The sequence below is a fragment of the Neocloeon triangulifer genome, unplaced genomic scaffold, assembly GCF_031216515.1.
Source record: "Neocloeon triangulifer isolate White Clay Creek 2 clone unplaced genomic scaffold, ASM3121651v1 ptg000014l, whole genome shotgun sequence".
Lineage (NCBI taxonomy): Eukaryota > Metazoa > Arthropoda > Insecta > Ephemeroptera > Baetidae > Neocloeon > Neocloeon triangulifer.
In genome coordinates this window covers 17,017,436-17,041,191 of record NW_026775556.1, presented here as the reverse complement: position 1 = coordinate 17,041,191, position 23,756 = coordinate 17,017,436, and the positions used below count along the sequence as shown (strand labels likewise).

The following is a 23,756-nucleotide window of genomic DNA, read 5'->3' as shown; positions in this document are numbered from 1 at the left end:
TTTATTCATCCCTAACGTTAAAAATCGAATTTAATTTTTTACAACTCTAGCGAAAATTATTAATTTTCAATGGAAAGGTGAGACATACAATTTGCTAAAAATAATTAATTGCAAATGGTCAACAAATAATTTTTATTTTTAACGAAAAGAACCAAATCACAATTTGTCTAGAAAATGGTCAAAAATTCTTATACAATTATATACTAATAATTGCTGTGAATATTGATTTTCATATGCTTATAAAGTGTTGCCAAAATAATTGTAGAACTGCCCCAAATCTTGGGAGCAAATTTGTGCATTTTCCTCAACAAAAAATCCATTTCCAACTAATTCTAAATCAACTTTATCCGCAAACTGAACAAGTTCTTTGTGCAAATCGTAATATTTGGGATCCGAGCCGAGTACCAGTTTGAATTTCCACACTGTGTAAGGACTGAGGGGCACGTCCGAGTATTTCAGTTTTTCAAAGACGGAATTCTTAGTTATCATTTTGCCACTTTGGTCGCGCTCGTAGCTAAACTTGAAATCAAGTGGGTCTCCGCTGATGGCGTAGTATTTTGATCCGCAGCGGTAGTGGCTTTCGCCTCCATAACTCATTTCCACAGTGAAATGCAGTAAAATTTCTTGCACCCTCTTTGATACTTGTGGGTCAGCGGAGGTGAAATTAATCATCGCCGTGTTAAATTTAACCGCGTTTTTCACCCCGGGAGTTAAGACGGACGCAACAAAAGTAACTTTTTCACCTTTGAGAAGGCGCTTGATCTCGTTGGAGAATTTTGAACTGGGCCAAGTGTAAAAAGGTTTGCTTGTTCGGTACCCAGAGCTGAAATACATTGAAGAAATGCTTTTGTCCTTATCATTTAAAATGGTTCCGCTCATCGTAGCCAAATCGTCGTTCATATACGTAAGTGCTGCTTTCACAATTCGCACCGTCATTGAATAATCTTCAACTCTTGCAAGTTCTGATGATAAGGAACGGAAAATTCTTATCTTTTCTCCGCCATATGGAAATAGACTTTGCTGGTAGGCGATAAATATGTACACAAATTGCCGGAAAATTTCATGACTTTCAATAGAATTTGCAACTTTTTTATATAATTGGCAGAATTTATCGCAATTCTCACTCTGAATCTTTCCAAAAAACTCCTTGAGCTCAATGTGGCGATTGGCCTCATCTACCTTGTCATAGGTGTTAATCAATATTGTCATCAAATCTTCTAAATCGACCAAAATTTCTCGTAAATCTTCTGTCACGCCATTGAACTCGGCAGAAAACTTGCTTATTATTGAGACAAAAGTTCGGATATACTTCTTAATGTCCAAATTGTGTAACGCTCGTATATAATTATTAGGCTTGTCCTGGGGTAAACTCGTTGATTTTATATTTTCAAAAATTTCAAACAAACCGTCGAGCAATGGCTGCAACTCATACTCAATCTGTGTCTCATATTGACCGATTCTCTTCAAAGCCAACTTATTGTTTTCAATTGCCGTGTCCACCTCTTCAAGATCAATTTCGTCACTTAAATACTCTCGGATTTCATCAGCTATTCCCTTAAAATTTTTCATTCCAGTCGCTTCAAGCACTCGTTCACTTAATTCCTGAAGAGTTCCAATCTCCGACAACTTATTGCGTTTATTACCTTTTCTTTGTGCTCTTAAATTTTTTATTTTCATACCCAAAGAAGCGCTTATTGTTTTGAACAATGCGGGAACGGCTTCGATCAGTTTTTGCGCGTTTGTGCTGGCTTTGTTGTATTTTTTATGTGCTACTAATTGGTGCAATTGTACTCTTTCTTGCCTGCTATTTATTATACCTCCAAATTTATTATCTGCGTCAATCAACTCCGAAGCAGTATCATAAGCAGCATCTTTTGATGCCTGTTTTTTGTTTCGAAAATTTGAGATGATTTTAAGAGCAGATTTAATTGGCCCCTTTTCTACAGCACTTTTTATTACACTTGTTGTTAGTGCTGAAGGGGACAAGACATTAAATACACTAAATATGGCTTTTCCTGTATCTACAGCCACATTGATGACCCTTAATATAGCCTTTATTTTCAAAGCTGACTTTATTTTCTGCCGATATTCCTCTAATCCAAAAATATTTGAAGTGTAATTTTGCCGTAAATGATCAGAAATTTGCATCAGATTTTTCAAGCTGATCGCAGCTTTTTTATTCGCCTCTACTACCTTGTGATCAAAAGTTTCCTTGATCAAAAACGTTGCGTCAGTGATTTCCATCTGGGCTATTTGCTTTGCATTGTCAACGAGTTCCGTGTGCTGCAGGTTCCTGTTAACACCATTTATTTCCTCGATCTTCTTCAACGCCGCGTTGATCACTGAATTTAGGCGTATAATTTGCTTGTTTTTTGAAAACATGTGGAGATTTTGGAAAAAATTTATAAAACGGATGTCGATGAGCTTCAAGTTTAAACTGTTGCATTCAGTACAATTTTTCTCAAACGACTTAAACAAAGCGTGCATTTGAGTGAAAATAAAATGTAAATTATCTGAGCTTAATACGACGTTTGCAAAACTATGGTTTATTGTTTCGAGGAAGTAGATGAAGTCAATTTCTTGCATTGTGTCCAATATTGACGACGAAGAAAATGTCATGCGAATTAGTTCTTTTAAGTTCGAGTCCATGGAGCCGTCGCTCAAATCAATTGAAGTCTCAACTAACTTCAATGCAAGTTGGTATAAATTTAGAGCGGTACTTTCTGGAACGATGAAAAGTTCACCTGTTCTTCCATTTCTACCGTTATAAACTTTGCGCAATTCAGTTGGACAGTGTCCATCACTGTCACTTGTTGGACAACTATAATACAAATCACGAGGAGAAAAAGGGTTTCCACCTTTAATATGGACGGGAATAAATGCAATCCACTTGCTGGTTTTATATGATTTGCAAGTATAGTTTCTGTAGCTGCACGTATTGAGTATTGAACCCGCTAATCCACCGGCGCCTGGAGAGCCTGGTTTCCCATCTCGTAACACAATATTCGCTCCATTGATTGACTCTCGATTTTTAAGTAAAATCTCGGGTTTGATGTGTTTGGCTCCCCAACCTGCATCGCCACCTTTACTTCCATTTCCTGCGCTTTCGTTTGTACGCTTTATAAAAGTAATTTCTCTCATGAGATAATATTCAAAATGATTGTATATGATGGTGGGCACGATAATTTCTTTCTCGGCAATATCTTTTGGGCAATATATATAGCCTGCATCGATAGCTTTTTTATGAAGATCTTCTTCTGATCCCTCATAATTGTCTAACAAACCACTTGGCAACGATACTTGAGGTGCATCATATCCATCTCCTCCTCTCTGGCCGTTTCCTCCGTCGCCCCCAACGATATGGATGTTTAAGAGTTGTTCGTTTTTTACCTCCAACGCGAGAATTTGTAATTTACCAGGAAATTTTCCATGCCCACCATCTTCTCCTGAATCTCCAGCATCCCCAGACCTTCTTCCTTTTGTTGCACTGTTCTCAAAAGATGAACCAGAGCTGCCAGCAAGAACGAGATATCTTGACCCTATAATTTCGATTATAGGAGCTATCAGAGCTAAATTTGTGTCATTTAAGCTGAGATTGGTGTCCACGAAAATCTTGTTTGTGGCCACGATCACTATTGATTTAAAACTGCTTTTTAATGTGTGGATGTTTTTAACCACTTTATCCAACAAAATATACCGACCAATAAATGTGGCTACTGAGTTTGTTGTATCCAGATGCAATTTAACTTGAGCTGGTTTATAGTGTCGAATAATTTTTACTACTTCTGCAATTTCTGGCATTTCCACTGTTAATCCTAATGAAAGAGATACAGTTTCTTGAGTAAATCCAATTGACGGCATAAGAGCTAAAAAATTCTGGAAATTTTGATTCGTCCTTATTGTTATCATGCTCATGTCTGAATTTTGGACCTCATAAGTGTCAAAATCTTTGATTAAGCTCTTTAGAAACATTTGGAATCTGTCAATGAGTTTGATCTGAGATATAATTTGGTGTTTCCAACCAAAAATATTCTTCACGTCAAATTTCAGTTTTTCTGCCGCCCAAAAATCTTCATCAACCGAGTACAAAAATTTTATTTTCTTAATTTGAAATTCCAGATCCACAGAAAATTCTCTTTCAGTTCCTGTCAGTGCGTTGAGCAACGTTTCGTACTCATCAACTCGCTGTGCGTCCTCAAGGAATTGCAAAGTGTTGTCGCAAAATATCAGAGAATCTTCAATTTTCTTGCTGGTTGATCTAATTGGCACCCGCAACTTGTTGTAGAAACCTTGAATCATGCTTTTGTAGATATTATCAAAGGCTATTTTTATCTTCTCCAGCCCAGGACCAAGAAGGTCTTTACGCATGTAATTGATGGTCGCCGGAGCCACAGTAACTTTAAACTCGGTATTAACAAGACTTGATGAGAACCTGAGCTCCTCAGAAATTATGTGCCGCAATTGATCGTAATTTTCTTTTAGGTCAATTTGCTCCCAAGGGTCACCAATTCCATTGGGGCGCCGGAAAAGTCCTATTTTTTCACCAGCAAGAATCGAATTCAAAATTTTTATTTGATCTTCGTGTTCAGAGGCCGCTGTTGCGTTTTTCAATTGTTCTTCAACCTTCTGAAGAAATATTTTAGCAGACCGTACTAGAACTGCGTCATTTTTTCGCGAGTCAATCTTTGTAAGCACCATGCCGATAGATCCAGTAAAAGAGTCCAAATTTCCTTTAATCAAGTGCGCAAAATTTTTCAATTGTGTCACAAATGCGGCTCTATTGTTATGAAGCTGCGTGTTCACATAGTTCTCAACGAGCAAGAACTTCAATTTCTTGGCCGAATCAAGCACTTTTTTGTTCAAAAACCCAGTGACCAAATCAAATTCTGCAGATCGAGTGTCCTGAAACCCTGCCATATCGACAAACAACAAACCAGTCTTTGGATCCTCATCAATATTTGGGAATAATGTTTTTGAATTTAAAATATCCTTAGTACCTACATAATTGTCATTATCAGTAAAAATAAAGTCATTCTGATCGTTTTCAATGATACGTAAGGAAGGATCTTTGCGCAGAAATTTCGACAACGTGCTCTTTCCTGTTCCCGTTCCACCAACCAAAACCAAAAATTCATCTTTTCCGTAAAAATTTGTGGCTAAGTCTCCTTCCTGTAAAAGTTTAAAATCAATGTATCAATTTGATATTTTACAGAAGTAAACTTCAATCTATATTGTCAAATACGCACCCTTAAAAGTTTATCTATGTCTGGTTTAGTCGCCACTGCATCATGGTCAGCGCTTACACACAGGTTGTATGTAAGAATGAAGAAAAACTGAAACATGACAAAATATTTTTTTCATCAGAGAGTTCAATTTTCACGTGTCTGATAATTTTATAGCGCTTCATATAAAACCTCCTCAAAGTTTTGTTTGAAAAAAAATGCCAAAAGCCGTGGTCTAATCAATTTTCAATAACCATATATCCAATTGAAGAAAAAATTTAAGTTATTTAACATAGATGGGAGCTCTATATTCAATATATCCTTGGATACTGATTGTTCCAACGGAGCCGATAAAGAAGAGAAATATTTCAATATTCCCTTCTATTAAAAAATTGACATGTCTCTCAATTCTCAGTTCTCTCAAATCTTAAAATTATTTTTCACTTGCAATTAGGTTGGTATCGATTATTCGATTGAACCCCCAACATCTCAAGACGCAAATAATTCCCCGCAAAATTATACCTGCAGTGGCTGCATTTTTATAACCTCTGAATATGATATTATGGTGTTATTATTTTACTGCATAATATAATTATGTTAAAAGCAATTCATGTAGGATATTATTAAATACATTTTTCTAACCGTTCTGCATATCATCGTGATCATCCCAAATGGTTTGCTATCAACACTCGCTCAGCTACTTCTCACTACTTCTGTTGTGATTTAAATCAAGCTGTAGGAAGAGAGCAGCTTTTATCAACTCGGTCAAAGGTCTCACTTCTCGCCAAATTTGCACTTATGCTTGCCCTTGCTCAAGAAATCATCTCTGTCAACTCCTTGTTCATAAACGGGAAATAATTATACGGCTTTTAGAATTTCTTCCTGTTTCATTTTGCGCCAATTTTACGACACTGAGGATTTTTCGGGACTTTTCGTTCATTAATTTTAAATTATAAATAATGCGATTGAATTGCTTCTCCATAGCTGACAAATCATGACATGACTGAAATTTTTGCACTAAATAAAGAAACACCGCGATTCCTGAGTGGGCACTGAATGGTGCAGGCCACTGAATTTATTTAGTCGAAGCATGATTTTAAATTTTAAGAAGTTTTTTCTTAACCAAATGCTCAATACAATAATCTATAAAATAGAGAGCCTGGATTTTTATCAACTTTGTGAACCTTGACCTATTTTGGACTGTGTGACCATTATCTGTTTTTATGGCATCAGCAGAGAGATTAAGAAAAGAATTTGACATTGGATTAGAATGGAATTTTTATTTCTGCAGGCTAAAAATAATTTACGGCAAAAATTTAATTGATGAGCAAATTTAAATTATTAATTTCCATGTCATTTAAATGAGGCTAATTTTTAGAGATTTTTTTGATATTTATAAAGAAGTAGACTGCAAAAAATTAATAATACAGTGTTTGGAGAGTTGCATAGTGGGTTTTCTCAAAATTGTTAAGATGAAACGCGTGCATTTTTTACTTTATTACTTGTACAAGATACTGCAGTAACTGTCCATGGCTAGTTAGTCAAACTGATGGTCTGTGAAATGTTTATTTTTTATTAAATTTTGATGAATCCAGAATGTGTGGAGTAAAGTTACCCTTAATTTAAAACCCAATAAAACACAATTTTAAACTACATCAAATCAGTATGCTTGGTTATTTCAGCTACATTAGTTTGATTTTTTTAAACTTATTATAGTTTCTGTACAGGGTTTTGTATTAGTTGTTATGGAACCTTTTGCTTTTGGCACTTGGGGTGTTAATTTTTTGATGAAACAAAATCCGGCTTCTTCGGTGAAAGTGAGCAACTTTATTGTGTCTGCATGATACATAAAATCCCTGCTCTACTAGTTTCAGTTGCAAGATGCAACCCTAAATCTTGAGCTGTTGAAATTAAATTATCTAAGAATCATGCAAAAAAAATATACCACAAAAATTGAAAGGTAAATTACAATTTTTTTGTTCTTTATTTTATAGAACAAAATATTGAAATTCATTTAATTTATAAATAATAAATCGAAGACAAAAAAAATCTGACGTGGGGATGTAAAAATGGAATGGTTTTATTTATTATTCAGGGGAAGGCTAGTGCATGTTTTTATTTTTTTTTGTCCCCTTTCTTAATACATTTTGAGGCTAATTTTTTAATACAAGGAACGCTATTTTTTTTCATTCAAACAACACCAAATGTGAGAATGTCCATAGGGTTTCAGGGACAATGCATGCTGCTTTTACTTTCCTTTGTCCTTCTCTTTATTTCAAAATGATAAAATCAAAACATTATTGTTGACGATCCCCTGATGTTCTGACAGTTGGGAAATTCATAGCAGGTCGGCATTTAAATGACGCACACCTTCCGTCAGGACGTCCAGTTCCAACTTGGATTCAGTCGCGTGCACACATTACATCAGAGAGGGTTACAAAGATGGGAACCCCGATCAGAATTTTGGCACTCTTCGTACATCGTTTTAACATTTGACCTAGTTCAATGATGCTTGCCGCAAGTCGCTTGTAAACAATTTATTTCTTGTGCGACTTGGAGACATATCTCAAAAGCTTTGTTAGGATCCATTGAAAATTATTTAAATTACCTAATTTGTGTGTTTTAGTTAAATTTTAGCATCCTAATCAGTATTTTAATTAAAAAATTGACATATACAAAAAGAAAATATATCAAATTGCGAATAGGTTGGGATTATTTTATAATAAGTCTCAACATATGCTGAAATAATTTTATTTAAAGGCTATCTTCAAGTATCATTACAAATTAAGTAAAAATTTTATTGAAGAAAAAGTATGACAAAATTATTAATCAAACAAATACACTCTTTTGAAAGGGGCTTTTATAAATTATGCAGAATACACCATACACCTTAAACACCTATTTTCTTCTTATGCATAAGAAATTTATAGAGTATTCCCATAATAATTGTAAAACTGTCCTAAATCTTGAGAACATATTCTCGCACCCTCCTCAACAAAGTAGCCATCACCAATGAGTTCTAGATCCAGTTTTTCTGCATACTGGGAAAGTTTTTCTGATAAATATTCCTGGTCTTTTCCCGAGCTATGCACTAACTTAAATTTCCACACGGTGTAAGGGCTTAAAGGTACATCGGAGTATTGCAGTTTTTCAAAAACAGAATTTCTTGATATTAATTGGCCTTTGTCATCGCGCTCATAACTGAACTTAAAGTCCAGTGGATCTCCACTAATAGCGTAATAGTTAGATCCGCAGCGGTAGTAGCTTTCGCCTCCGTAGGTCATTTCAACCCAGTAATGCATGAGCATCTCTTGGACTTGCTTGGACACTTCTTGATCGGAAGAGGTAAAATTTATCATTACTGTATTAAACTTGACTGCATTTTTTACGCTCGGCGCTGTAACTGATGCTACTAGAGTAACTTTTTCTCCCATGAGCAGTTTTTTTATTTCACTGCCAAATTTGGACCCAGGCCAAGTGTAGAAGGGTTTGCTTGTCAGGTATTTGGAGTTAAAGCTACTAAATGAAATTCCAATATCAACATCATTGATAATAGCAGTGTTTGTTTCAGCGAGATTCTTGCTCATTGTTTGAAGTGAATTTTTAAGAATCTTAATCTTGTCATCTCTTGATAATTTATATTTACCTTGTCTCAGTTCGGATAGCGTGGAACGTAACACACTCATTGTTTCTCCACCGTAAGGAAACAGGCATTGCTGATAAGCTATAAAAATGTGCACAAACCGGCGAACAAGCTCGTTAGTTTCAATCGAGTTGGTGATGTTCTTATGAACTTGACAAACATTGTCACAATTTCCATTGTGCAGTTTACCTAGAAAGTCTTTTAGTTCTATTTGATGATTAACCTCGCTGATTTTATCGTAAGACCTGGTTAGGATGCCCATTAAGTCTTCAAGGTCCACCAAGATATTTCTCAAATCACCCTTGACCTCGTCGAAATCCTCCAAAAATTTATTGAAGATTGATATTAAGCTGCGACTATACTTCCTGATGTCTAAGTTTTGAAACTGAAGGATGTATTTTGATGTATCATTTTTAATTCCCGTTACTTTAATATTTTCAAGAATCACAAACATTCCATTTAGCAGTGGTTGTATTTCATCATCAATCTGTTTTTCATATTGGTCAATTTTTTTCAGCGCTAAACTATTTTCTTCAATTGCTTTATTTACCTCCTGAATCGCAAAATCGTCTTTTGCTTGTTCGCGCATTTGTTCGGCCGTTTCTCCAATAATCTCACTTTCAATAATCTCCTTCACGCCGTTGCTTAATTTCTGCAGCTCTTCCTTTTTCATTTGCCTTTTGTCATCGCTTAGTGTATCAAACATTTCAATTTTTGCTTCCAAATCAACTTGGACGGCTTGCAGTAAATCATTTGCTCTTTCTAGTAATACTGCTTGAGTTTCTGGATTTATATTATCACTCTCTTTTTGTATTTCCAGCATTTGAAGTAGTTGAGTCCTAAGTTCTGGAACAGTTATGACTCCTCCTAACTTGCTGTCCGCGTCGATTATATTTCTGATAGCACCAAAACACCTCTCTGTTGCGCGATGTTTCCTGTCTCGCAAGTCACCTATTTTTTTCAAAGCAGTTCCATAGCCACTTTCAATAAAGTTTCCTGCAACTTTTTTTGCAAGATCAGTTGCAATTCCAAAAAGCGATTCATTATTACCAAAAATGAGTGGGCCGATCTCTGCCGCTGGGTTCATAATTGCTGCTCCAATTTTAGCAGACAATTTAAAAACTCGCAATATGGCCTTAACTTGCATTGCCGCTCCCAATTCACGCCGCTGTTTTTCTAGATTAATACCGTTAAAAGTGTATTTCTGCCGCGCCTCGTCTGAAACTCGAAACAGATCTCCAATTTTGGCATCAGCATTTTTTCTGACCTCTTCTATATTTTTTTCTATTGTGTCTCTAACTAATTTTGTGGCATCAGCAATTTCTTTTAATGCTGATTGTTTAGCATTGTCAGTAATCTGAATTGCCTGCAAAACTTTATTGTCACTGGAAATTTCGTCAAAGTATTTCATTAGATTTGCTATGGCCAAAGGAAGCCGAATTATTTGTTTACTACTAGAGAACATTCTTAGGTTTTCAATTTGATTTGCAAACCCCAGGTTGATCAGCTGTAAATATGTGGTACTACATTTGTTACAATGCTGTGTAAACATTTTGAATGACTCAAACATGCGGTTAAATATAAAATCTAAATCATCAGAATTTTGCGAGGTCATTTCTAAAAGATTGTCCATGGTGTTGAGAAAATTGAGAAAATCGTTTTCTTCCATTTCACTAAATTGGGCATTTGAAGTCAATACCATCTCTATAAGCTCCCTTGTGCTTTGATGAAGTGAATCGGTGCTCATATTCAATGAATTTTGAATGAACTTCAAACTAAGGTGGTGCAACTTAGGAGCAGGAACCTCGTTTAAATACTCTGTTGATACACTTCCCTCGAGCCCATCGTTTCCAGCGTTTGCTTCCCTTAATTGAGATTCACAAAAGCCAGTGATATCATTAGTGCACATGTATTTAACATCAGATTTAATAAAAAACTGAATTAAAAGAACCAATTTACTACCAGTGCGAGCTGTGCACAAGTACTTTCTGTAACTGCATGTATTGTTCCTAGAACCTGCTTCACCTCCATTTCCAGGAGTGCCAGGTTTTCCGTCTTCTAATACAATGTTTTTTGGTAAACTTGGCTCCAAAATCTTTAGATGTACTTCAGGTTTTCTGGATTTTCCTCCAAATCCTGCATTGCCACCAGGCCCCCCGTTCCCTGCTGATGCATTTGCCCTATCGGTAACGGTCACCAGTAGATTGTATAATACAGTAGAGACCTCCACTTTTCGTACTTCTTGTTCCTCGTCTTCGTAGGTGTACCCTTCGGTGACTGAGCGATTCTTTAATCCCTCTTTATTTCCTGTATATTGGTCGAAACACAAAGGGTAATTCACGGGACTTGCGTTCCATCCGCGCCCTCCATTTTGCCCTTTTCCTCCATTGCCTCCAATGCTGCGTATGTTTAAAAAGGGTCCATTTAAAATTTTTAAGGCTAAAATTTGGATTTGCCCTGGACTCCTTCCGTTACCACCTTGCTTTCCTGCATCTCCATCATCTCCAGGCGTTGAGGACATCTCGGCACTCTCTATGTGAGAAGTACCGTCACTTCCGGTAAGAACAATCGTTCTTTTTCCACCAACAACCTCGATTATAGGAGAAACCAGTGCCAAATGTGTATCTTGTAAGTGGAGGTCAGTATCGATGAAAATCTTTCTTGACGCAATGATTATAATTGATTGCAGATCATTGTATTTTACAATTTCATTAGCAAGTCGACTGAGGACGACGTATTTTCCACTGAAGGTACCTTCAATCTTTTTCGCATCATCTCTATGAAAGCTTTCCTTGACAGGCTTGTAACTTTGTAGCAGTTTTTCTAAGTCTTCTTTTTGAGATAGTTCTGCTGACAACCCTGATGCGTGCGAAATTGTTTCAAGTGTGAATCCATGCTTGGTCAAAAGCGTCTTCAAGATTTGGAAGGTTACCTTGCTATTTAAATCTGATGTTATATTTGAGGTCTGGATTTTATACGTATCAAAGTCGCTAATAATACTTGTCATGAACATTTGAAATCTCCTAGTGGATATCACTTCTGAGAGAAGCTGACCTTTCAAACCAAACATACTGTCTGCTTTGCTACGAATTTTTATTACCTCGACATTGTCACCGGTGACCCCATACAGATATTGTATTTTCTTCAACTTCAGAATTAATCCCTTTGGAAATTTGTTTCCGTGCAGGTCAGGCCCAACAAGTGTGCGGTGTAAATATTCAAGCTGATCAAAGCGCTGCGTGTCTTCAACCAACTTCGATATTTTTTTGCTATATTTCAAGGCACTGGCTATTTTTTTGACCAGCGGTACGATTTTTGTTGTCAGTTTTTTATTGTAACCCTCTAACATATTGTCATAGAGCACCTTAAATGAATTTTTTATTTTCTCTATGTCACTTGGAATCAGAAAGTTTTTAATGTAGCGGATAGTGGAGGGGGCCATAGCTACTTGATATTTATTAGCCCCAGCAGGTGTTGAAAAATCAAGCTTGGTTATAATTAGTTGCCGCAAATCTTCATAATCCTTCTTCAATGCGTCAAGCTCCCATGGGTTTCCGAGTGTGTCAGGCTGATGGAGCAACTCAAATTTTTCACCGTCCAGGATAAACTTGATTAACCTTATTTGGTCATTGATGTCACTGCGTGATTGTGATTGATCATCATCGCCGTCCTTAAAGTTCCGCTTTAAGTTCGTTAAATCTTCGATTATTTTCTTCAAAAAATTCCTCAGTGATTGCTTGAGTTCCGTGTTTGTTTTTGCCGAGTCGTTAATTCCTATTGCTGCCAAACCGATCGAATCTACATACAAATCAACGCTACCCTTTAAGTGACGTACAAGATTCTTTACCACTGTGGTAAACGTAGTCGTGCCGCTTTTATTACCCAACATACTTTCATAGCTTTGAACGATTAAAATTTTCGATCTTTTGCCCGAGTTAAGAATTTTTAGGTTCAAGTAACCGGTAACCAAGTCCAAACTTGGACCAGGCGTGTCCTGGTAATCTAAGAAACTTATGAATGACATTTCACTATCATTATCTTGTTCAATATTCAGGGGGAAAACTTCTGTCGACAAATTATTTCCACTACCGATATTTTTTGTGTTGTTGTATGTGAAGATGAAGTTCTGCTCGGCATTCTTAGCGATTACCAATGATGGGTCTCTGCGTAAAAATTTTGAAAGAATGCTCTTTTCAATCGCAGTTCCTCCTGCCAGTATTAAGATGTCATTTTTTCTCTCCGTCAACAGGTCAGCATCGTCCTTTAAATACAGAAGAGATAGTTAGCTAAATTTTATAGTAAACCTGTACGATGGAAAAAAATTGCAAAAAAATATGCGTACATGGTGCAACCTATAGGTTGGCTCATTTTTTGCTAAAAGTTAGACCGGCGCAATACTCACTTTATACAGTATATTAAAAGGCTTACAGGACAAGACCGCAAAGCTATTTTATTGTTGAATTAAATTGTTCAAGAAATGACGGTCGGGCGAATTTTTCGTGGCGCTACTCTGTAGAGAAAAGGGCGCTAACTTCCTCCTGGAAGTTTGAACGTTTCAATCTGACGTCACATGCGTATGGATATTAGAAGGTTTCTGTGGCCCATAAGAATCAATTTTAATTTATGTGCCGACTACAATGTTTTGTCCCCGTTTGTCCAATCCTCACTTCCAATAACCATATACACAAGCTGTACACAAGCTTCCTCCCCGCTAGCCAGGGTGAGACCTACGAGAAGGGCAAGGCAAGCAGTGCAGAGATCAAAACCAAGCGCGCCCAAGTTGGAAAGAAGTGTGAAAAAATACAGTTCTAAATTTTTAACAGATTTTAAATTTTAAAAATGAAAGTAGAAGAACGGAGAAGAATTTTGATTTTAAGGAAATGGAAAAAACCTCCCGGAGCGCTGAGTAATAAAAGGGTCTGCGAAAAGTAGTGTCAATTAAAAATTCATAAAATAACGAGTCGCTCAAACTGTTGGCAGCGCAATATTCAGTCACGACGGTGAAGCGACTCAACAAGGAACTTAATTTTCTGCGATTGTCTTCAATGAAAAAAGCTGAATATTTTATTTCCTTGTGAAAATTTAGGATTAAAAGTACAGCAAGAATACAGAATTTTTAATTCTGTAAAAAAAATTTTAGCTGTATTTTAAATTTTTACACCTCTCATCAGTCTCGCTGGTGGCCAGCGGGTAGGAATCAAGCTTGTGAGCTCTTGTGACGCCTGAACCGTCTAAACTTCCAGGGCTTTGCGGCGCACTTTTCTCTTCAAAGCAGCGCTAAGATAAATTCGCGCGGACATTGCCCGGACCATATTTTCTTGAACAATATTATTCAAAAATAAAATGACTTTGCGGACTTGTCCTTTAATAAAATTAAATTAATAGTTTTTCAATTTTTTTATTAAAAATTAATTAATACTTTTTTCTGATGTGATTTTTTTTAAACAATATTGTTAACGCTTCTATCTCACAAGGGATTGTGGAGCACGTCTGTTTTAGTCAGTATTGTATCTTATGGTCAATTCATCGAGTATGAGAGGCTTGGGATTTTTGTTTAAAATTTATTTAATTTTATTTTGAGCATGAGTCGCTCCTCTTAATTACATGACAAAATCAAGAGATTTTATTGTGATTATCTTTTGTATATTATAATCCAGTATAATCTAAAATAAAAACCTTATATATCTTGTCAAAGTCCAGTTGATGTTCATCAAATCCAAGTACACAAAGGAGGCAGCAAGCTACGACCAAGAGAATCTGGAAAAAAAGCAAAAGTTTTATTAGTTTTTTACCTGGGCAAAAGAAGTTTAAAATTAAATTCCAAAAAATTTAGATTTTAAAATTCAGAAAGGGCCACTTGAAACTTTCTGACAAACTGAAAATTGAAAATAGAGAAATTAAATTTTTCTCTGATTTTGTCTTCCTAAAGGAGTTAAATTCCAAGCGTCCGGTGTTTCTTTCTTTGAACATATCTAAAAAAAAATGCCAATCCCGAGCGGCAGGCATTACCCATAAGACCAATTCAAAAATTACTTATTCTTAGGAAGCTAGCATTTTTTTTTATCCATTTTTTCAGTAGTGTGGATCAGTGTGGACTTGCCGAGCCGGCCGAGTCTCTGTTGATGTCTTGCGTTTTTGCAAAGCATCTGCTGCTAGTTGCCTTTCTTCTCTATTTTTCCAGTTTTTAAAGTTTTTATTGACCGTAAAGAAAAAATAATAATGTGATTTATTACTTTGAAGCCAGATTTGAAGATTGAATGCAATAAAAACTTTAATTGGTTGACTTTAATATTGTAAGTAAGGCTTGCAGATTGTGCTTCTCCCGTCTTCGCTCACTGCTAACGAATAAATATCTCTTTCTCTCTTTTTTTTTAATTTGGAGTGAAATCCAGAATTAAAAACCACACAATTATTTCTCTGGTCTCGGAGGTTTATCAAAATATTTTGTTAGTTTCCATGACAATAAGATATTCTCCTGTATTTGTTTATACTGTGATGTAAAAATTTTGGACAATTCAAACAGCACAAAATAATATTCATAAAGGGTGGGTGAGTGCAAGAGCAAATTATTATATGCAAAAACAGGTGGAATCTTTATGAAAAATTTTATATTACAATAAATGTTTATAAGGGGGAAATAATTTTTGTAAAATTCATAAAATTTAGAGAATTCAATGATGTTTTTGTTACTAATTAAATACATTACATTATCATTAATTTAAAAAATGTTTATAGTAAATGTAAGGTACAGCAATAAAAAAGTTTGAAAATATTTGATACTTTGGTGAATTTAACAGAGAGGCTTAACTTACCATTGTCAAGCAGTGCTGCTGTATCTGCGGATAGCGCCAAAAGTGCTACTGACTTTTTTAGGCGAGTGGCTTTTACAAAATTGGGGAGGTGGAGCCCACCGGAGCTAGAGGTCACCTTCAAATCACTAGAATTTTAATAGCCTGCCTAGTGCCTACCATGGGTTACGCGCACCATATTTGGTATACCTTTATTGTTACGCGTCTAACAATTAGGAACTTATTCGCCAGAGGTGCTGGCCGCTTCTTTACATTTTGAATTTTTTCTTCTTCATTCTGAATTGATTTTGAAGAATTACAATAACATAATAGCAATTATGTATTTTAGCTTTTAACAAAATCTAGCGAATATTAAGCAATGAATGAAATGTGGCTTACGAAAGAGATCAGCTCACTCATGAGCAATAAACGTGATAAACTTTTTTCCGCCTGTAGCAAACAAAATCGGCCTTCTCACGCCTCGAGTTTGAAAAAGCAAGAAAATCTGTGCAGAAGGCAGTTTGTCTTGCCCGGGACAAGTGGATGTGGACCAAGAGGAAACAAATTTTTCTGGAGCTTCGTGAAAGAGATGAGCAAAGTTTCCTCCGTTGCGGCAGTGTTTGAAATTGATGGTGAAAAAGTAAAAAAAAGCCAGAGTTAGTCGCCTCCGCTTTTAGCCTTGTGTTTGTCAAGAACTTTTAACAACGTGCAAAACTATTTTCCTTTCATGCGCCGAGCACCCGCAAACGTGACGGCCCCAAGTTATGTGAAATTTCTGTTAGCGCAACGAGTGTGTGATCCCTTATGCGGCAAATAAAATTAAATGCAGCGACCGGCCCCGACAACGTGCCCGCGATTTTATTATTATTATTGTTGTTTATTTTGTCCACGTTGTTACAAATACATTGTTTACATGTACATTGTAAATTGTTTACTAAACAATAAATGTGTCGCCTTTCTCGGCGACAGCCTCGCTCCAATTTTCTCTCTTCTAAAGGGTGCACTTCCAGAAGGGTGGGAGACGGCCGCAGTCACCCCAAGTTTCAAGAGTGGGAAAAAGTGCTGCCTAGACAATTAGTGTCACTTTTTTATTCGGGAAAAGTTGCGTGCGAGACAGGGTTGAAAATTTTGTAAACGTGAGCAAAATCATTCCCGACGACTGCCAATATTAAACATTATGGTTTAGAGAGATCTTCTTGCACCACACTTTTGTGCAAAACCCTGGATATTTGGGCGAGCAAGTTGGACGAAAGAAGGCACAACAGTGTGCAAGCTTGGACAGCAGACGGTCATGTGGGACGCGGTCGAAGGCTTTAGTCCAAGAAGATGGCGTGGATGTGTGTCCCGCTTCTTTCGTCTGACATGTCGGTGGCAACCTCCTGAAATGGTTAAAAAGTTTTCAGACCGACCGCAGCCGATTCGTCGTCTATGGAGGAGCAAAATCGGAACCTGGCGAAAGTGTCCTGTCCGGAGTAATCAAGGGCAGCGTCCTTGGGCCGCTGCTGTTTAACGTCTACGAGGCCGATTTGCCCGCCAACTCTGACTTGGTACAGTATGAGGGCGTGAAATTAATAAACCCTCGGACGCCGCCCTGCTGCAGACAGACTTGGACAGGACAGTGTCCGGGCGTGGTGCGACAACAACAACGACATGTCCCCGAATCCAACCAAGTGCCACGTAATGGACGTGACGCGCGCCCTGACACCAATGCACGTTGACTACATATCGGCGCTTCCACTTGAGTACGTCAGCGACGAGCGCTTCCTCGGCGTCCAAGTATTAAAAGACCTGCGGTGGAACAAGCACTCCGACACCGCGCGCGGCAAAGCAGCTCTCGTTCGCGGCGCGCAATCTGCACGGCTGCACTCCGCGCGTGAAAAAGATGGTGCGCGGAAAGAAAGTGAAATCAAATTTCTTTACTCGCATCGCAACTGGCAACGTTTTTATTCAAAAAATCAGTTGCTGATACTAGCCTAACTAAACGTGCATACAGTGTTTTTTTTTGTAATGAATGCCTGGTGAGCTTCGACAATTACAACTGTCGTCTTCATCTTTTTTTTCTAAAAAAAATGAACTCGCTGTGAGACCATCCAAAACCTGTTTGCAAGCAGCCAGTCTTCTGGAATTTTGCACACAAAAAAGACGCCGAGGCCTTGAAAAGAAAAACACAGTTTAATACCAGTGAAAATAAATTAGTAAATAGACCATTCAGGTGATCAAATTTATAAGCGCTTTTATAAAAGTCATACTTGTCGAGTTTTCAATTTTCAACTGTTGAATAAGCACCAGTCAATCACCAATTATGACTTGGTTCCACTTGGCTGGTAAAAATTTTAACAAATAATTAAAAATCTTTTTCACTTAAAAAAAATAGTATGCTTATTCACTAAGAATAGAACAAATTGAAATTTTTCACAATTTTTGAGCAAAACAAATTTTGGGAAATAGATTTTCTAAGTTAATATACATGAAAAAGACACCAATACCACTAAATTTTATTATGTTAATATTTACCTTTCTTATATTATTTTTGTTTGCGATTTATAATATAGATGCTCCCGTGTGTAGGGAATGTTCTCTAAGTTTTTTTCCATGCATGAGTGACTCATGGTCAGATCAGTTATGATGAAAAAAGTGAAATAATAAAAATTAATAAATTTTTAAAATTTTGTGCAAGAAATTTTTTATCATGCACTTGAAAATTTATTTTAATTTTTCTTCCCATCAAAAAAAATTAATAATTCATGTATTGCAAATATTTCATTAGCTCTAGCTAAAATAGATCAATCAAAATGCTTTTGCAAATTCACATTTCATAAGGTAAAAATATGTATAAAAAGGAGATACAATTTACGAATTTACTAATAATAATGGGCTGCGAATTTTGAACAAACACAAATAATTTTTTATTTATAGAACAGAATCGCAATTCATCCCATAAATTATTAAAACACCATCATGGGTTTTTTTTTTAATTCTTTATTGGCGTTTATGACGTATTATTACAGATGTAACATGACACAGTGCAACCCACGTATATATAAATTACTAGTAAAAAGTGCTGCTCATTATTGTTTATTTGTTTACAAAGTGTTGCCAAGGAAGAGTATAAGCGGTATAAGCAAATTATTAACTTCTACATAATATGAATTTTTAATTTATATAGCAAATAAAATTTAAAAAACAATGTTTGGATAGTCGCATCATAGGTTTCGTCTCTAATGTTTTTTTTTTTACATTATTTATAAACGATACCTGCCCGCACAGCAATGACTAGTTAATCAAAGTTGATCAAATCGCAAGTCTATAAAATGTTTATTTTTTATTTTTTGGACGAGTTCATGTATGGGGCAAAGTTGCCCTTTTATTATTGTTGTTTGCTTGTCCACATTGTTACATCACCTTAATTTCAAACCCAATAAAGCACCCTTTGAAACTAAACTAAATCAATTCTTAGTTAAGTTATTTTCAGCTACAAATATTTCCTTCAAAATTCATTTCAGTTTTTATAAAATGAGTTTGAAGGAAAACAATTATAACATTTTACCATTAACCTTTTTCATATTATCAAATTTTTACTTTGTTCCCTTTCTTGCAAAAATTTTGCTGGTAATATTTTAATACATGGCTTTATTTTATTGCTTTATTTAAACAACACCAAAATATGTGAGAATGGCCAGATTTCAGGAAAAATGCATTCTGCTTTGACTTTCCTTCGTCCTTCTCTTTATTTCAAAATGATAAAATCAAAACACTAATGGTGACGGTGCCCTGACAGCTGGGAAATTCATAGCAGGCCGGTATTTAAATGACGCACACACCTTCCGTCAGGACGTCCAGGTTCCAACTTGGATTCAGTCGCGTGCGCGCATTACATCCGAGAGTGTTACAAAGATGAGCACCCCGATCAGATTTTTGGCACTTTCTGCACTGATCGTTTTAACGTTTGACTCATTCCAAAATATCGAGGTGAGGAATCTTGTTGGAAAATATTTATTGAAAAAAAATCCATTCAAAACAGAGCGCAGTCACTAGCAACCCATCGAAAACTAATAAACCATCAAATATCCAAAGTACCTGCGCCAAATACATCTTTTCGGTTTGACATGTCAGATTTCACAGTTGTTTTAATTTAAACAAAAAACGAGTATAGGTTGTGAGTACCTGCTGCAAATCGACCCCTACCGACCTTTTTGACAAGGCTTTTGCCACTGGGTGCAAAAAGATGCAGTCGGCGGCGAACTTGGCCATTTTCAAAGAATACAACTTCAACAGGCTTCAGACGGGCGCAACAACCTACAGTTTCACAAATCTTGGATCCAAAAGCATGATTTTATTTCGTTTAATTTATTTCCAATACATATTAATTTTCATATCGTTCCCAGTCGTCTTTCCAAAAATCAACGCGGAATCATTTGTATTAAAATTACCAATTAATTCCGTTGATTAAATTTCAACTTTATTAGTGCTTTGCTGAATGTTTATTCAACAACAATTCATTGGTATAGGGTCGATCTTTGTTATCATTGATTGAATTATAAACTTGGTATAAGATTGTGGATGGTGCGGTTGACTATGATGCCACAAAGACATACCTTGGAAAACAAGTAACCAGCACTACGTGGAAAGACATCGTTACTGGCGCCGTCGACACTTGCAAGACTAAAATCGAAGATGGTAAATTTTTTTCAGTGCAATGTTAGCTTTTGCTGTAATTATGACAATACAAACACTCAGCTTTCACGGCTGACGATACAAAGAAAACTGTGAAAATGTTGAGCAACAGCTTCAAGACTTGCATCACCACTCCTGCCATGCTCCTGCAATGCATCCTCGGCACAGTTATAAAGGTCATGATTGATTGGAAATGAATGAAAAATTAATAATTTCCTGTCCCATCGGAAATATATTACAGAGCTGCCCGGAAGGATCAACGCTCACTAGTATGTTATTGAAAGGTTGTTGGGTCAGTCCACTTTCAAATCTTCATTAAATTTTAGCAACAGCATGTACTACTCGGCTTGCCAATTTCAACAGTTGCGATCCATTTGCAGCCTAGTTAAAAAAAAACATTTCAATTATAAAAATTATTCAAATTTTCGTATCGATCTAATTAAAATTTGAAAAAAATATGCGATTTTTTTTCTGTGCCCGGCTGTGCCTACTAAATCCGCCATGATAAAAAGCAAAGAATATTAAACGATTTAAAAGAAAAAAATAAATGAAATGAAACAGCGCACACCTTCCCATTAAAAATTTTGCATGAAAATGCAAGTATTCGGAGCAGAGGCATAACGTATGTACATCCGCAAAATTTCCCAATTGATGTCATTGCCGCCAGACAACGACGACATCGTTAATGGCTTTAACTTCCGTTCATTGATCATACTAGAAGGTTTAACTCCCCATTTAAAACTCGATACTGGAGACCACATTTTAAGATTAAAAAAATCAATACCACAAAAATATTAATTAATTTTACTGTCATAGCAATTAAAAATCATATAACCAGGATTGGAAGACATCCTACGCATTTCTTAGAAACAATAAAAATGATTATGCCGTGTATAAATAATGGTACGTGACCACCAACAAACCATGGCGAGTTGTAATTCTAATGTGCATATTTTTATTTTGTCTCTTCAGCGCGTTTCACAATAAAAATGACATTTAACGGCAAAAAATGTATTTGTTTTATAGAGTAGTTAATTTATCATTGATTAAAGCGTTATGCCAGGTTTTTGAAAATGATTCTTCTTTATTCAAATTTTAATGCAAATATTATTTCTAGTCTCAGCAGCGCGTTTCACAATAGAAATGTTTTCAATAACGAAATTAAAGGGTCACAAAATTATTTATTTGTCCTTAGTTAATGCAAAAGTTTTTTTTTAATAATTTTCATTGTGTCTCCCAAGTTGCAAAATACGTGCTGTTAAAAGAGAATGACTGACATGTACGAGTTATTTATGTTTCTTTAATTAACGAAATTAATCATAATCATCTATCATTCTTTATAGTAAAAATGTATATTTTGCTTAAACAAATGCTTTTAGCTAGAGCTGGTTTGTCCCGAGATACATAACAAAAACCATTGAACAAATTGGTGCCTGATATTGTCAGAGTATGCAACCCGCGCAAAGCCTGTGTTGAGCCAGTTGTATAAATACTGTAACTAGTCTAAACACACTTGCATATTCAACTAGACACCAAAATGTTGTCCTAGTCGGTTCTTCTTAAATTGCCATGATTAATCAATCTGATTGACAACTTTTTTTGTAAAAAATCGTAAAAAAAAAATGATTTCAAATTCCAATGAAGATAGCAATCTAATAAAGATTCTTATTTTAAATTTTCCACTTTATCAAGCTCGGGTTTTTAGGTTGACGAAAAAGCGTATCTTTAGCGGACATTTTATTGAATAACTTTTAATTATGCAAAAAGAACAGAGGGCGAGGATCACTTCTTGGCAGGAGCAGTGGTGGCAGCCTCAGCCTCCTTCTGGTAGGTCTGCAGCAACTCCTGCTTCTTCTGCGTGATTCTCTCTTCCCTGCGCTTTCTCGCCGCCTTGACCTTCTGCCTGCGAGCCTCGGCCTGGTCAGTCAGCATCTTCGTCCTCGTCTTCTCAGCCTTCTTCTTGTGGATGTACTCCATCAAGACACGCTTGTTCTGCAAAAAGGACAAAATGTTGTTAATTTATTATGAAAAAGGTATGAATAAAGCAAAAACATAATAATTGCTAGAAACAGAGCAAGCTAAATATTGGACTTATAGGTTTAAAAAAAAATTAAGAGTCCAACAATTATTTAAGAAAAATATCAATCATTATGCTCTCAATTTCTTCTACTTTTGAATAAAACATGATAGAATTGTAAATATAATAGGAAAAATTTGAAGCTCGACAATTATTTGTGCCAATTACCTTGAAAACGTTTCCCTTTGCCTTCATGTACAAGGCATGGTACAGGTGCTTGTCAATCTTCTTGGCTTCCCTGTATTTTTTGAGTAGCCTTCTAAGAACTCGCATTCTGTTGATCCAAAGCAACTTGGTCGGCATACGAGCGTTGGCCGTACCTTTCCTCTTGCCGTGGCCGCAGTGTCTGCCCTTCCTTCGGGCCTCGGTGTTTTTGCGGACGCGCGCTCTCGAGTGCACAGCGACAGGTTTCTTGATGATGAGACCATCCTTAATGAGCTTGCGAATGTTCTGTCCTGATAGAGAAATTTAAATTTTTAATAAAAGTTTCATAACTGTTTAATTGGGTGGGAATTTTAGCTTTTAAAAACAATCATTGTTTTTAAGTATTTGAAGTATTTCTTGTTTAAAAATAATTTTTGGTTATTGGGAAATGTCATGTCTAAAGCAGTTTTAGTTTTAAAAACAGACGAATTTCAGAAACTTACTGGAATTGGCATTGGCAATCTCGTTGATCTCGTTAGGGTCCAACCATACTTTCTTTTTGCCACATCGCATCACCGAAGAGGCAAGCCTCTTCTGCAGCTTAAGAGAACTGAAACATAAGTCGAGGATAAGTAAACAAATAAAACTCTTGCATGACGGCGTGTGGTGAAATGGTCGTGATAACACCACGTGAATGACAGCTCATTCAAACCCAAAATGCACTCGAATATTTTCGTACAATTTTTACCATTAAAGACAACGAAAGCTTGCGAATCGCAAAGATTTCGACTCGATTCATCTTAATTTCGGGCCGATAAGGGTTCAAAATGACGAGATATCGGCAATGGGCCAAAATAAAGTGACCAAAATGAGGCGGCTTTCAGGGACAAAACATGCTGCTGGCATGCCAAAGCCGACTTTGACGAATCTTCGGTCGATTCGGGTAAACTTTTCCAAAATTTGAAAGCACCATCACGACCGCCGACAAACTGATAGTTCGGCCGCCGAAATTACACCGTCGGCGAGTGAAAATCCTGGTTTTTCGGGAGAAAATATTTACCTCATGGTCTCTAGCCGACGTAAACGTGGTAAGAAGCAAGATGGCGCTCAAGGGAAATGACGTCGTTTGCGGAAGTTCAATGAAGCCGAGATTCAAATTGTGGCGCGAAAAACATGTGCAATACACAACACGTAGATCAGCTAATTTC

At 36.4% G+C, this 23,756-nt stretch overlaps 4 protein-coding genes across 4 annotated transcripts; 1 reads left to right on the top strand and 3 right to left on the bottom strand.

Moving 5' to 3' along the window:
* Positions 1–2: 2 nt before the first annotated feature.
* On the bottom strand, positions 3–5,955 carry LOC132201395 (uncharacterized). The gene is made up of 3 exons (XM_059627546.1): positions 5,865–5,955; positions 5,247–5,333; positions 3–5,169 (listed from the first exon to the last, which is right to left on the bottom strand). Exons 1-3 carry the CDS (start codon positions 5,886–5,888, stop codon positions 238–240), a joined length of 5,043 nt encoding a protein of 1,680 aa, XP_059483529.1. The 5' UTR covers positions 5,889–5,955; the 3' UTR covers positions 3–237.
* A 2,002-nt stretch (positions 5,956–7,957) lies between these two features.
* Positions 7,958–15,707, bottom strand: LOC132201393 (uncharacterized). The gene is made up of 3 exons (XM_059627545.1): positions 15,678–15,707; positions 14,542–14,622; positions 7,958–13,126 (listed from the first exon to the last, which is right to left on the bottom strand). Exons 1-3 carry the CDS (start codon positions 15,678–15,680, stop codon positions 8,147–8,149), a joined length of 5,064 nt encoding a protein of 1,687 aa, XP_059483528.1. The 5' UTR covers positions 15,681–15,707; the 3' UTR covers positions 7,958–8,146.
* Positions 15,708–19,430: 3,723 nt separating this feature from the next.
* On the top strand, positions 19,431–21,321 carry LOC132201398 (uncharacterized). The gene is made up of 9 exons (XM_059627551.1): positions 19,431–19,622; positions 19,675–19,752; positions 19,807–19,978; positions 20,039–20,070; positions 20,120–20,155; positions 20,207–20,330; positions 20,391–20,503; positions 20,569–20,596; positions 20,654–21,321. The coding sequence occupies exons 1-9, from the start codon at positions 19,548–19,550 to the stop codon at positions 20,710–20,712; spliced, it is 717 nt and encodes a 238-aa protein (XP_059483534.1). The 5' UTR covers positions 19,431–19,547; the 3' UTR covers positions 20,713–21,321.
* Positions 21,322–22,051: 730 nt separating this feature from the next.
* Positions 22,052–23,667, bottom strand: LOC132201399 (large ribosomal subunit protein eL19). The gene is made up of 4 exons (XM_059627552.1): positions 23,609–23,667; positions 23,052–23,158; positions 22,573–22,859; positions 22,052–22,319 (listed from the first exon to the last, which is right to left on the bottom strand). The coding sequence occupies exons 1-4, from the start codon at positions 23,611–23,613 to the stop codon at positions 22,110–22,112; spliced, it is 609 nt and encodes a 202-aa protein (XP_059483535.1). The 5' UTR covers positions 23,614–23,667; the 3' UTR covers positions 22,052–22,109.
* Between the last annotated feature and the right edge of the window lie 89 nt (positions 23,668–23,756).